The sequence below is a fragment of the Photinus pyralis genome, unplaced genomic scaffold (assembly GCF_008802855.1).
Source record: "Photinus pyralis isolate 1611_PpyrPB1 unplaced genomic scaffold, Ppyr1.3 Ppyr1.4_LG5, whole genome shotgun sequence".
NCBI classification, from domain to species: domain Eukaryota; kingdom Metazoa; phylum Arthropoda; class Insecta; order Coleoptera; family Lampyridae; genus Photinus; species Photinus pyralis.
The window spans coordinates 29,134,075-29,147,493 of NW_022170596.1; the positions used below are offsets into that span (position 1 = coordinate 29,134,075).

The window sequence follows — 13,419 nt, forward strand, 5'->3', positions numbered from 1 at the left end:
TTTAAATTTGATTTCGACTAACACAAGTAGGTATGTACATTTACACCCAAACCAAATCTTCATTGAACAGGTAACCTACTGGTCTGAACAGGTAACCTACTGGTCTGAACAGGTAACCTACTGGTTTATCTGACCCTGAACCTATTGGTTATGGTGTAGGAACCATTTTTTTTCCTAATCAATAAAATCCATTATTATTATTTGTTATTGACATGATAAAATAGGTAATAAATAACCTATTGAATTTGGTTTCATTCCATATCTTTTTTCTAATTCCGAGAAACTGCAACTTGGAACCCACACCAAATTCATCGGGTTCTTTGACTCGCAAATTACATTAAAAATGCAAAATTGTAATCTTATTTGGATTTTTAAATCTGTTACTTAAAATTTTACCTCTAAATATTGTACAGATTAATATTTCTCTTGACAATGGATCTTAAAAGTAACTTGGCGAAATCACAAATATAACTACCCTTCGTTTACAATCTTCTCGTTCATGGACGCGATGGACTGTTACTGCTAATTGCTACTTGTCAATTTGGGGTTGATATTAGATGGTTTCTAAAAAACTGTTCCGCAGGTATGGAAATTTTCCAACAATTTTCTGGGTGGAATATAAAGATTGAATGGATATTACAGGCCTGCCTCCAATGCTGGTTTATTTGCTGATTAATGAAACCTCTACCTCTACCTCCACATCCACATAACTTGATTACTGGTTAATTTTTATTGAAAAAATCTCTTAGGTAAGCGGTTGCACAAAATTTGACTTTTATGTTAGCGACACCAACAATGAACTTTTATTTACTTGATTTTACTGATTTAATGGCAGTTTTCTTTGCTGTAATTCCATTATTTGTTTGGGGGAATGATTTCAAAACTGTGACTCTTTGACTCAACTCTAGCGTAATTCGACGGGAAAAATCGCAAAAAAATGTATTCAATAAAATGCTCCAGTTACAGCTATTACTATCTTCGTGCGAGTCACCTTTTGTCAGTCCGTTTTCCTGAAACTTCCATGCAGAACTAATCTAAACTAACCCAACTCGTCCCAATTATGCAAATTTGGCAGAATATTTTTTTGAAATTTTAACTAAAGATTTTTCTAGTAAAGGCAAACATATCGCGTAATTTAACACCAAGTATGCACATGCTAAGTTTCTTATTTATACGAATATTTATGCCTTAACTTATTTTCTTTTGTACACATAAATAGTCCGTTGTATGATCTTTCGGGAAGTAGGTACTTATCAATTCATGGAAAACGCGCTAAAGTTACCTATAAGGAATCTTTGCGTTACATATTACGATATTGTAGACATTTATATTAGTATGTATTTTCATAGGTGGGTCGGCAAACCACTCTATATGAAAATGGGGGTCGCAGTATTTAAAAGGTTGACTGTTGAGGACCACTGGGCTAGACGATCAGCAATAAAAACTGAACCGCGAGCTAGTCAATCCTCTGCTCATGATAGTACCTAATGGTAAGAAAAAGCACAGAATTAAAATTTCAAATACCGGCCGATGACCGAGTATAGGTAATCTGTACGTATTTTATCTTCAAAACTAAGTATATAGGTACCTACATCATGACCATCTCTCTGTTTACTAATTCGAAACAAACTTTGTCAACATTCTCAAGGTTTTCAGTATTTATAGCTTTCGTTTATTGGCACCGTCACTACTAATTTAACATTGTAAGTACCTTTTTATCATGGCTTCAGTCTGTATGGTAAATTCCGACGGTCAACATTGGGGTAACAACAAATAACTGTTGTAAAGGGGTGCTTTCTTTATACAATAGGTATTCGCAATTTTATGCTGACGCTAATAGTGCATGCCTCACAAAATATTAAGTACCGCACCGGTAAAGGTAACCGGTTTTTAACGAAAAAGATTCACACAACCCCAAGCGGTTCTGACCCACTTAATAATATTCCTTCCTCTTGGGATGTAGTAGTAAGCGTGTGCGTGAGTCCAATACAACGGATGTAAGTACATAATAATTTAGTGCATACCTACAGCATACTTTCCCTTAAGTTTAACATACCTACTCTTTGGTTTAACATAATATTTCTGAGGGTTGTTTATATAAGTGCGTAGAGAGCAGTAGTACGACGCATCAAAATTTTAACTTCAATCATTGAATAAGCACAGGCCTATTTAATGCTTCAATCTAAATATTCCTACACAAAAATGTACCCTTGTGACAAAGTGGTTCTAAAGTCCTACTAGACATTTTTCTTCATTTTTCACTGATTGGTTGTAACAAATCCTCGTGTGTGCCTTTTGTTATTATAGAGAATGGGTTTCGAATTTCTGAAGATAGCCTTCACTTTCGGATTCGTTCTCACTGTGCCAGTCGCGTCTTTTCTGGCCGATAGAGACCAGTCGTTAATTGTTAGCAACACTTTGACGCCTGCTGCAAAGGAATCTGAAAAGGAGGTAAGGGTATTGTACCTACTACATCAGGTCTGAGAAAGCCGTGTTGTACCATTTTAGCAGAAACCATTTGAAAATGCACCAAGCGTTCCCCAAATTTATCAACTGCACGTGAAGTCAATGATTCGCAATCGTTTTACGCATACAACTGTGACAAGTCGGGTGCGAAATTTTGCCGAGAAAGCACAAGAAGCGGTATTTTCCATTGTGTTACCCAAATCTGGTTTCATTTCTGGATTTATAATGGAGATAGGTGGAAAAAATTATACTGGTTACGTTAAAGAGAAGGAAGAAGCCAAACGTGACTACGACCAGGTAAACTTTGGCATATTTAATACTACAGTACTACATTCAATACTATTGTTTAGGCAGTAACTATAGGATTAGGAGCAGCTCACGTTGCCGCAAGCGCTCGGGACTCAAACCGTTTCACCGTCTCTGTAAATATTGAAGCAGAAGCAAAAGCTGCCTTCTATTTGACATACGAAGAACTTCTCAAGCGACAAGACGGCCATTACGAGCAAGTTATTAATATCCATCCCGGGCAACCTGTCAAAGACCTAAGTGTTGAGGTTTTAATTTCCGAAAGTAGAAAAATTGTTAGCTTAAGGGCTCTACCTTTCCGTTCTGGAAATGAAATCGGCACATATGAACCTGCATTGGATCCTCGAGCTGATATTATCGTCTTCAATGATACCACTGCTATTGTCGCGTTTAGTCCAAACTTAGAGCGGCAAAAGCAACTGGCTCACTTTTTAGGTACCAAAGAGGAGAATGGCATTGCCGGACAGTGCGTGGTGCAGTATGATGTTGAAAGGGATCCGAGCGGAGGAGAGGTGTTGGTCCAAGACGGTTACTTCGTACACTTCTTTGCGCCCACAGACCTAAAACCATTGCCTAAGCAAGTCGTATTTGTACTAGATACGAGCGGTAGCATGTGGGGGGAGAAGATAGAACAACTCAAGCAAGCTATGTTGAACATTTTGGACCAGTTAAACGAACATGACACATTAAACCTGGTGGAATTTAACAGCAATACAAAAGTCTGGAACATACACGACCAAGGGCAGAGCGTCTGGTACCCACATAAGAACACTTTCTACTATTACAATCAAGGTTCCGACAATCAGCAGCCTGTGGTAACCTTAGAAGTAGGTATACGCTGATATTAAACACATTCCTAGTTCGCCTGTTTCAGAACGCCACATTTCCACGCGCCTACCCCGCAAATGCCGACAACATCAAAAAGGCTAAAGGTGCAATTACAGCTCTCAAATCTGAAGGCTCGACCGCGATGTTTGGTGCGTTACAGGTAGCTTTACGCCTGGTAGAACTGGAACGTACCCAACCATCCGAAAGGGAGCCAATCAAACGTCAACCCATAGTCATATTTCTAACGGACGGGCAACCTACAGACTTAACAACCGATGAAATTATTACGAAAATTACAGAATTCAATTCTGAAGCTAAGAAATCAGCCATTTTCGCTTTATCGTTTGGCGATGGTGCCGACAAAGAATTCTTAAAAAAGTTGGCAATTCGAAATTCGGGATTTTCCAGACACATCTATGAAGCGGCCGACGCCTCCCTTCAGCTTCAAAATTTCTATCGGCAAATTTCATCGCCTTTACTCTCCAATGTCACTTTCAAGTACGAATCTACAACCACCAACCTCACCGAGACGAACTTTCCCATCCATTTTGGTGGTTCTGAAATTGTGGTAGCTGGTTTTTGCGGTACAGGAATGCCCTTCTCAACCGTTGAAAGCATTGGAATAGATGGGCCCATTTCGCTTAAACCCGTCGTCACCACCACCGTCTCCAACATGGAGCGGTTGTGGGCTTACATGTCTATCAACCAATTGCTGAAAAAGAAGGACGCTTCCGATGCCGATAGGGAAGCACTGAAAAAGCGGGCATTAGACCTTGCGTTGAAATACAACTTTGTGACGCCAGTGAGTTCGTTAGTTGTTGTAAAACCTAATTGTACTTCCGCTGTGGATACAGAAGAAGCAAAGGGAGGAGCAGGTTTGACATTTTCAGGCCTGCCTGCAGGAAGCGGTGATCTTTTTCTTCATTCTCAAGTCTTCCAACTGTTATTGTGCCTACTGCTACTTTATATGCACTAGAGGCATAGTGAGATAATGTTGCAAAATTCGTTGCAACATATTCAAAAAACCGTTCTCTTTACGAACATTAAAATCAACATTTTATGATTAATGGTTAAATGGGATTTAGTTTAAATTTTTTTCAGGTCTGTTGTCATCCGGCGTCTAAACTCAACGTCTATTTATTACTGATTGCCTTTTATATTTTTTTAAATTACAATTACTTAATTCTACGGACTATTATTTTTTTACTGAGTGCCTTGTGTATTTTCTTCATCGCTTTCAAATTACCGTTTTAGTATTCGATTTACCTGATTAGTGTCAGACGTTAGACTTTGCTACCGCAATATTGTTAGGTATGTCGCTCTATTCACTAAGCCCAACAATGGTTTGTGTTGTTATCTGTTAATAAGGCAGAAAGTGCCCTTCTAAGCTCAAAAGGCCGTTACATAACCTGAGTTCAAAGGCATTTTCTTATATTTTCGATGGCTCCTTGATATAGGTAACGTTTGATTACATAGGTATTGGTTTTCGATACAATCGAATTGTAATTACTATTGATAGTTGTTTTCTGCGGAAGCATATTTGGATATTGACCCTCACTACGAGTTGATTCCCCTTTTTGGTAAAAATTAATTTAAATATAAACATTAACATTTCACATCTAAATATAACAGTGTCCAATTTGTAATATTCAGTTATTAAGTCACCCTCGATTGTATATTCTCTCTGTCCATTATTTTATTTCTCTAGCTTATCAAGACCAGAACAAGGATCTCTCATCAGTCTGCCTTGTTCCCCTTTAGGCAGAGCTGGGAAGTAATCGATTACAATTGTAATTGATTACAGTATTTCATTACTTTCTGTGTAATCAGTAATCAGTAACTAAATACCTTTAAAGTACTGTAATCAGTATTGTAATTTAATTACTTTTCTCAGTAGTAATCGTAATTAGTAATCATATTGTAATCATGGTTACTAACATAATCAGGAATACTAAGGTACCTAACCTAACCTAATTACAATAGAGTAATTTAGTTATCTACCTCTATGTCTGTTGTACTTATTTGTTTTGATTCTATTAATTGATGAAGTACTGTGTAATTTCGCCTATTTTTAACATGCCTATTTAGTAAAAATTAGGTGTAGCATGTACATAAATTCCAATTTCTACTTCCAATCCAAGTGCATCAGTTAGGAGATCTTTAACTTACTTATGGAATATCTGACTTTATCGAAATATCTTTAAAATATCAATGAACGTTAAAAAATGTGGATACCTGTAAGATATACCTACATAAGTTTAAAAATAAAAGTAATTGTAATTACAATGCTAAAGTAATCGATTACAACTTTTCTGAAGTAATTAATTACTGTAATTAAATACTTTTATGACAAAGTAATTATTGTAATCAGTATTCGATTACTTTTTTTGAGTAATCATCCCAGCTCTGGCGACATCTCAACTAGACTTCTAAAACTATAATTGTAGAAAGTGTATCGATTGCCATGGAGATGGCGCACTAGTAGTTATTTGTTGTATATAAATAGAAATTAGTAGTGGGTTGTGTCTTGTGTGTAGGCATGGGAATTTTTTTTGATATATCGATAGGTATCGATAGTTATCGATATATCGAATAACAATAGGTAGAGCTAAAAAAATCGATATATCGATATATCGATATGTCGATAACTATTGATATATCGATAACTATTGATATATCGATATATCGATAACTATTGATATAACGATATGTCGATAACTATTGATATATCGATATGTCGATAACTATTGGTACGATAAGATTATGTTATTGTTGAGATTTCAACGAGCGCTACTATTTTTATTAATAAAATCCATTTTCGGGTTTACTCTCGTTTAAAGTTACTATTTGTAGTTGCTCGACGTTTCGGAAACTTAACTTTGCTCCCTTTCTCAAAAGAAGCGCTACGTCACATCATCATCCATGCCAAATCCACGCAGTAATAAAATCTTTAGAAATTAGATCTTTTTGAAGGTGAAAACAGTTATCGCCCATCCCTAGCGATAACTATTATCGACATATCGATACTTATCGATATATCGATACCTATCAATGTATCGATAGTATTCATATATCGATAACTATCGATATATCGATAACTATCGACATATCGATAACTGTCGATATACTGATACTTATCGATACATCGACAGTTATCGATATTTCGATAGTTATCGATAAGTATCGATAGGTATCGATATATCGATAACCATCGATATTTCGATAATTATCGGCATATCGATAAGTAAAATATATCGATAGGTAAGTACCCGATACTTATCGATAGGTGGAAACAGTTATCGCCCATCCCTAGTTGTGTGTGTGTTACTATGGTTTTATCATGTTCAATAAGAAATAAAAATAAATCTGTCATATATAAGAGGTGTATGTCTCGTTTTCTATACAAAAAACCGGGCCTTTAAACTACAATTGCTCTAGAGGATCTTGCAAGACTCCGTACATTTTGAACGGTCATTTAAGGAATAATAAGTGCGACGTTGCTATTAATTGCATAAATTCAAAAGAAATTTACAAAGAAGTTGCGTACGTGGCGACATCTCAACTAGACTTCTAAAACTATAATTGATAGAAAGTGTATCGATTGCCATGGAGATGGCGCACACAGTTCCAAGATCGGACTACTAGATCAAAAGTTACAGCCCTTTGAATTTTTTGTCGAAATTGGTTTTTTGCCCATAACTTTTGATTGAGACGTCTAATCGAAAAAGTACGAATCGTTTTGGATTCTACGCACCCAAATTAATAAGAAAAAGTTTTTTTCCGAGAAATTTTGGTGCAGTCGATTTTTGGTAAAAAAGGAAGTGCCTTTTTTGCCCAGAAAAAAAAATTGTCTCAGATCGACCGGAAAAAAATATTTTCTTATAGAATGTGGCCTGTAGAATCCATAATTTCAAACAGTTCCAAGATCGGACTACTAGATCAAAAGTTACAGCCCTTTGAATTTTTTGCCGAAATTGGTTTTTGCCCATAACTTTTGATTGAGACGTCTAATCGAAAAAGTACGAAATTTTGGTGTAGTCGATTTTTGGTAAAAAAGGAAGGTTATACACTGCCTTTTCCGGGCCTTTAAACTACAATTGCCCTACAGGATCTTGCAAGACTCCGTACATTTTGAAGTGCCTTTTAAAGAATAATAAGTGCGACGTTGCTGTTATCGCATAAATTCAAATTAAATTTTTCAAAGAAGTTGCGTACGTGGCGACTAGACTTCTAAAACTATAATTGATAGAAAGTGTATCGATTGCCATGGAGATGGCGCACACAGTTCCAAGATCGGACTACTAGATCAAAAGTTACAGCCCTTTGAATTTTTTGTCGAAATTGGTTTTTTGCCCATAACTTTTGATTGAGACGTCTAATCGAAAAAGTACGAAATTTTGGTGTAGTCGATTTTTGGTAAAAAAGGAAGGTTATACACTGCCTTTACCGGGCCTTTAAACTACAATTGCTCTACAGGATCTTGCAAGACTCCGTACATTTTGAACTGCCTTTTAAAGAATAATAAGTGCGACGTTGCTGTTAATCGCATAAATTCAAATGAAATTTTTCAAAGAAGTTGCGTACGTGGCGACATCTTTAGGTGAGAAATTTACTAAAGACTAAAAGTGCCTATCACGTTTACGGTTACATTTTCTTTTTACTTCTTTTTTTGTTAGTGTACGAGAACTCTGTGCTTATGTCTTGGTAATTTTGTTACGTTGGCTACGTAATTTTAAAGTTTTACTTGTAGCTGATTCCAGTTTACTTGATAAAATGTAGTTTTATTCTACATTGACACCATTGAAATAATTATAGGTAATTTTATCGTGAAAATGAGACATTTTGGCCGCCTATTGGGCGACACAGGAAAGAAATCGGCATAAGTACATACAATTTTATTGGAAATGGTTAAAATAATACACTGTCAAAACTATTGCCTTTATTTACGAAATTACAATAGAACTCTTTAATAGTCCATTATATTCATGCATATCAACAGCTCGACAATAGCTTGTAAATTATGAATTGATTGGGAGTAGGATTGGTATAATGTGGGGGGAGGGCGGCAGATCTATCAGGGTCTATAGATCCTGGAAATGTCAGCTTTCTCAAGGCAAACAAAACTTTGTCTAAAGTTGCTGTGTGTGGTTATTTAAAGCTGTTCGCTGTGAATATTGAGGACACTGGTTCTGGATTGGTGCCCCCTAGGAAACGGATTGGAAAATCAACCACAAGTTTGTAGGTATATAAACACATAATTATGGTATGTTAGCTTGATGCCACCAAAGAGTGCCCACTCTTTGATGCCACTCACATGAAGCTCGCTTCCTCTAGAGTTAGGCACTGTCACTGTTGCTCGTTGGGAACACAGATGAAAGGATGTTTTCTCTCTTCCCCCTTTTTGGTCCCTAGTATTTATAGAAGCAGGAAATTCTTTCATTTACTATTATAGTCTCGTCAATGCATAAAAGAGGAAATCTTCGGAGGTCTTCAAGAAGAATTTTGTATTTTTATTATTAGGTATACTATCACAGATTTAAACACTCATCTGTGGTACTATTTAAAATCAGAAACCCTGAAGGGAGAGAGGGGTGATAATTTATTATTTGTTTTGTTTAAACAAATACGAGTATGTATCTTTTTTATATAGCGCATTTTTAAGGATTAAACAAATGTGCTATTGTTTGTGTTTTGCCATAAAATTTTGTTGACTTAAGGTAGCCCCCATGAATTATTTTCTGGGATGCTGTTTCTGAAAGCCAAACGTCATACCTTGTACAAAACTTATGAAAATTGTGTGTGTGTGTGGGGGGGGGGATAAACTTGTAACCATTCTACGAGATTATCTGACTAAGTTGAATAAGAATCAAATTCCGAAGTGTTTATTTATAATACGAAGTTGTATTGCGAAATTCAATTCAAGTAACCTGTAACGCATGCTTTTTTTAAATTAAATTTTCGCCACCTTCTGATTTTTCTTAAGTAATTAATCCCGTTTATATTGCATCAAGCCGTTAACAGATTCAGGTAGGTAACGATTGTTCATTTTCATTGTACACAGGTGTATGTAGGTAAGTACCTACTCTAGAAAGGAAAATCCATTAGATTCATTAACTTCCACATTGACTTACCTATTTGCTTTCATAATTAATTTTAGGTCCCTTACATTTACATTAAATTACCTAGAACCTACCAAAGACTACTTAATAATTACTCTTTGCTAGTATCTACCTTAAATTATTATATCCCAGATACGTTAATTATGTATATTTATGCAGAAAGGTGTATACGTTTTATTGTTAGTTTCCAACTGTGAATAGAGGTATACTTGAATGGCAAAGATTGCCTAACTTTAATCGAATATTTGTATAAACTCAAGTTAAATTTAGTTATGTTTTGATGTATGTCCACCTGATTATGAGGTCAGAGTTTTCTAATGACGTGCCCTTGAATTCAACTTAACATAAACAAACAAGCAACCCACTGGTTTTTGTTAAATAAAAGACGTCACTTTTGCAGAAATTTAGACATAGCAATAAAAGCGAAACTTTCTACCCTTGACCATTTAGTCTAATAGTGTCTTTTGTGTTAGAAATTGTGAAGCACCAGGGGATAAAACTAAGTAAGTGATTTTGCTTTAAATGACGAAATTGTTTTTATTTGGTAAACAGGGAACATAATTTAGGTTACAGTAGTTCAATTTTTCGATAATTGTACTGCCAGGGAAACAAAAAACCATAAACTGAAAACATGCAATTTAACCATTTTTGAAAGCATATCAAGTACCTAATCGTTATTTACAGGTGGAATGAATTCCAAATCCCTAAAAATACCCTTTATCGTTGGGGCCATTTTAATTTTAAGTGGCCCAGTTCTTAACGCTCCAATGGAAAGCGACCAATCCCTCGTTGTCAGCAGTACAGTTCCATCGCTACCTAACGTCTCTGGTAAAGAGGTAAGTTCAGCTTCCTGTTACTTGTTATTTCTTGGGCAAAAACCAACATTTAAAAGCATTCACGGAGATCGAAAATCGAAACAAGTTTCCGAGTAAATTTTGAAAAATGCCACTTTAATTCTTGTATTTAAAATTTCAGAACAAACCAATCGAAAGCGTTCCTCAAATTTACCAAATGCGTGTGAGATCAGAAATTGGCAATCGTTTCGCGCACACCACGGTGACAAGTAGGGTGCGAAATTATGCCAGTGAACCACGCGAGGCTGTATTTTCGCTTATTCTGCCCGAATCTGCATTCATTTCTGGATTTATAATGGAAATCGATGGCAAGAACTACACTGCTTTGGTGAAAGAAAAAGAAGAAGCCCAGCGGGACTATGAGCAGGTGATCTTCGAACTTATTGGTTCATAGTTACACCGTTTTTCCTAAAACAGGCGATATCTAGTGGCTTGGGAGCAGGACACGTAGCAGTAACCGCTCGTGACTCCAACCGATTCACCGTTTCCGTAAACATCGAACGCGAGGCAAAGGCCGCCTTTTACTTAACGTACGAACAACTCTTGAAGAGACAAGATGGCCATTATGAGCAAATTATCAATATTCATCCAGCGCAACCTGTGAAAGATCTACACGTAGAAGTCTTAATTGCCGAAAGTCGAAAATTGGTTGACTTGAAAGCCCCGCCACTTCGGACTGGTAATAAGATTGGTACTGACAAGGTTGAGTTGGACCCGCGAGCCGATATCACCATTGTCAACGATACGTCCGCGATTGTCACATTCACTCCAAATGTGGAACGCCAGAAGCAATTCGCACATTTATTGGGAACCAAAGAGGAGAATGGACTTTCTGGACAGTTCGTCGTGCAGTACGATGTGGAAAGGGACCCAACCGGAGGAGAAGTTTTAATTCGAGATGGATACTTCGTCCATTTTTTCGCCCCTACAGAATTAGCACCTCTACCTAAACAAGTTGTGTTTGTTCTAGACACTAGCGGCAGCATGTCAGGGCAGAAGATAGAGCAAATGAAGCAAGCCATGCATAACATTTTGGATCAGCTCAACGAACAAGATACATTGAGCTTGGTGGAATTTAATAGTTACACCAAAGTATGGGACATTGACAATGCGGAAAAAAGCGTATGGTATCCATACACAGATGTCCCTTATTATTGCAGTAACGAGTATCAGAACCTCAGGGTATTAAAGGTGGGTAATGCGCGATATTCTTACCTCCTGCACTTGCATCTTTTGTAGATGGCAAAATTCCCTCGCGCTTATCCGGCTAATGCCAAAAACATTAAAAATGCCAAACTCGCAATATCGGCTTTCAAAGCGGGAGGCAGCACTGGAATATTTGGAGCGTTACAAGTCGCATTGCGACTGGTAGAAATAGAAAGAGTCGTACCGCATGTAAACGATACAACTAAGCGTCAGCCCTTGGTGATGTTTTTAACTGACGGTCAGCCGACTGATATGTCAACCAACAGTATCATAACTGGGATCACAGAGTTCAATACTTACACAAAAAGATCGCCCATTTTCGCGCTTTCATTTGGGGATGATGTCGATAAGGAATTTCTACAAAAATTGGCAGGTCAAAATGCGGGATTCTCTAGACATATTTATGATGAGGCCGATGCGTCACTACAACTGGAAGGTTTCTACCGCCAAATTTCATCGCCTTTACTTTCTGATGTCACTTGCAAGTACGAACCCTCGACTACGAGCCTCACAAACTCAAACTTCCCCATTCACTTCGGCGGTTCTGAAATTGTGATTGCGGGTTTTTGCGGTACAGAAGCGCCGCCGCTTCCTGTTGTTCATGGGGTTGGCACGCAAGGTTCCATTTCTCTCGAACCTACTGTTACTTCAAGCGTTTCGAATACGGAAAGATTATGGGCGTATCTCTCGATCAAGCAATTGTTAGAGAAGGAAGGAGCTTCTGATGGTGTTTACGGTGCCAATTTAAAACAGCAGGCTTTAGATCTTGCATTGAAGTACAATTTTGTAACACCTGTTAGTTCTTTGGTTGTAGTAAAACCGAATGGCACCGAGGAAGTTGGCGCAAATGAAGGTGATCGGATCGACATCGACAAACTTGAACCAAGTAAGTATAATGGTCTATCCGAAAATGCACTTTAGTCTTACTCACTTAGCAACCCTTCCGCCTCCTCGAACAACACCCTTTTGTTTCATTCCCACTGTCCCGACGGATGAATTGGACACGATCTTAGGCTCTCTGCCTTGGTTAGGCATATTACTGGAGGACAACCAATTTGTAGTGACTCCAAAAGGTAAGTTTTAACCCTTCCGCCTCCTCGAACAACACCCTTTTGTTTCATTCCCACTGTCCCGACGGATGAATTGGACACGATCTTAGGCTCTCTGCCTTGGTTAGGCATATTACTGGAGGACAACCAATTTGTAGTGACTCCAAAAGGTAAGTTTTACGTATGCGAAACCAAGCACTAAACTATCTGTTATTTAGGAAACTTCAAGTTAGGTTTAAACGAAACCATCTCAGACATGACTCCCTGTCCCAAGACACCCCTAGGTCAGGAAGGTTATTGTGCACTGCTCCACGAATGTCCTCACGCACATTCCGCCTTGGAGACATCGCTAAACTTCTTCGATCATTTTTGCATCTTAAAGAACGAGTAAGAATTTTGCATTTAGTAATGGTTGAGCTAAGTCTTTTTTTAGGTTTGCTGGGGTTTGCTGCCCACTATCCTAATTAATATTGTTTATTGTACCTTATTGATTAACTAATTAAATAATTTGCCAACGATGAATTCGATCTGTTTGCCATAAGCATAAAAAAGAAGCTAAACAACTATAAATTGTGCATCAGTTAAAGCGCA

The 13,419-nt window shown here is 37.4% G+C and overlaps 2 protein-coding genes across 4 annotated transcripts; both read left to right on the forward strand.

Moving 5' to 3' along the window:
- Window positions 1–537: 537 nt before the first annotated feature.
- LOC116170808 (inter-alpha-trypsin inhibitor heavy chain H4-like) lies at window positions 538–4,788 on the forward strand. 3 transcript variants are annotated; one of them, XM_031487324.1, is made up of 6 exons: window positions 538–749; window positions 1,350–1,490; window positions 2,308–2,451; window positions 2,512–2,763; window positions 2,817–3,599; window positions 3,647–4,788. In XM_031487324.1, the coding sequence occupies exons 2-6, from the start codon at window positions 1,488–1,490 to the stop codon at window positions 4,574–4,576; spliced, it is 2,112 nt and encodes a 703-aa protein (XP_031343184.1). In that variant the 5' UTR covers window positions 538–749; window positions 1,350–1,487; the 3' UTR covers window positions 4,577–4,788. The 3 variants fall into 3 exon arrangements, with proteins under 3 accessions (XP_031343184.1, XP_031343183.1, XP_031343185.1); XM_031487323.1 differs by having other exon boundaries at window positions 541–749; window positions 2,509–2,763; XM_031487325.1 differs by lacking the exons at window positions 538–749; window positions 1,350–1,490 and adding an exon at window positions 1,726–1,997 and having other exon boundaries at window positions 2,509–2,763.
- Window positions 4,789–9,916: 5,128 nt separating this feature from the next.
- LOC116170659 (inter-alpha-trypsin inhibitor heavy chain H4-like) lies at window positions 9,917–13,219 on the forward strand. Its single transcript, XM_031487164.1, has 8 exons — window positions 9,917–10,222; window positions 10,404–10,555; window positions 10,695–10,940; window positions 10,991–11,764; window positions 11,813–12,665; window positions 12,715–12,852; window positions 12,939–12,998; window positions 13,047–13,219. The coding sequence occupies exons 2-8, from the start codon at window positions 10,409–10,411 to the stop codon at window positions 13,217–13,219; spliced, it is 2,391 nt and encodes a 796-aa protein (XP_031343024.1). The 5' UTR covers window positions 9,917–10,222; window positions 10,404–10,408.
- The last annotated feature ends 200 nt before the right edge of the window (window positions 13,220–13,419 follow it).

Bases quoted from the DNA above. Each gene is read 5' to 3' on its own strand.
- LOC116170808 (XM_031487323.1), top strand. The intron at 2,764-2,816 runs GTAAACTTTGGC...ACTATTGTTTAG, and splicing joins CCAAACGTGACTACGACCAG to GCAGTAACTATAGGATTAGG. The intron at 3,600-3,646 runs GTAGGTATACGC...CGCCTGTTTCAG, and splicing joins AGCCTGTGGTAACCTTAGAA to AACGCCACATTTCCACGCGC.
- LOC116170659 (XM_031487164.1), top strand. From the start codon at position 10,409: ATGAATTCCAAATCCCTAAAAATACCCTTTATCGTTGGGGCCATTTTA. The intron at 12,666-12,714 runs GTAAGTATAATG...TTACTCACTTAG, and splicing joins CATCGACAAACTTGAACCAA to CAACCCTTCCGCCTCCTCGA. The intron at 12,853-12,938 runs GTAAGTTTTAAC...ACACGATCTTAG, and splicing joins ATTTGTAGTGACTCCAAAAG to GCTCTCTGCCTTGGTTAGGC.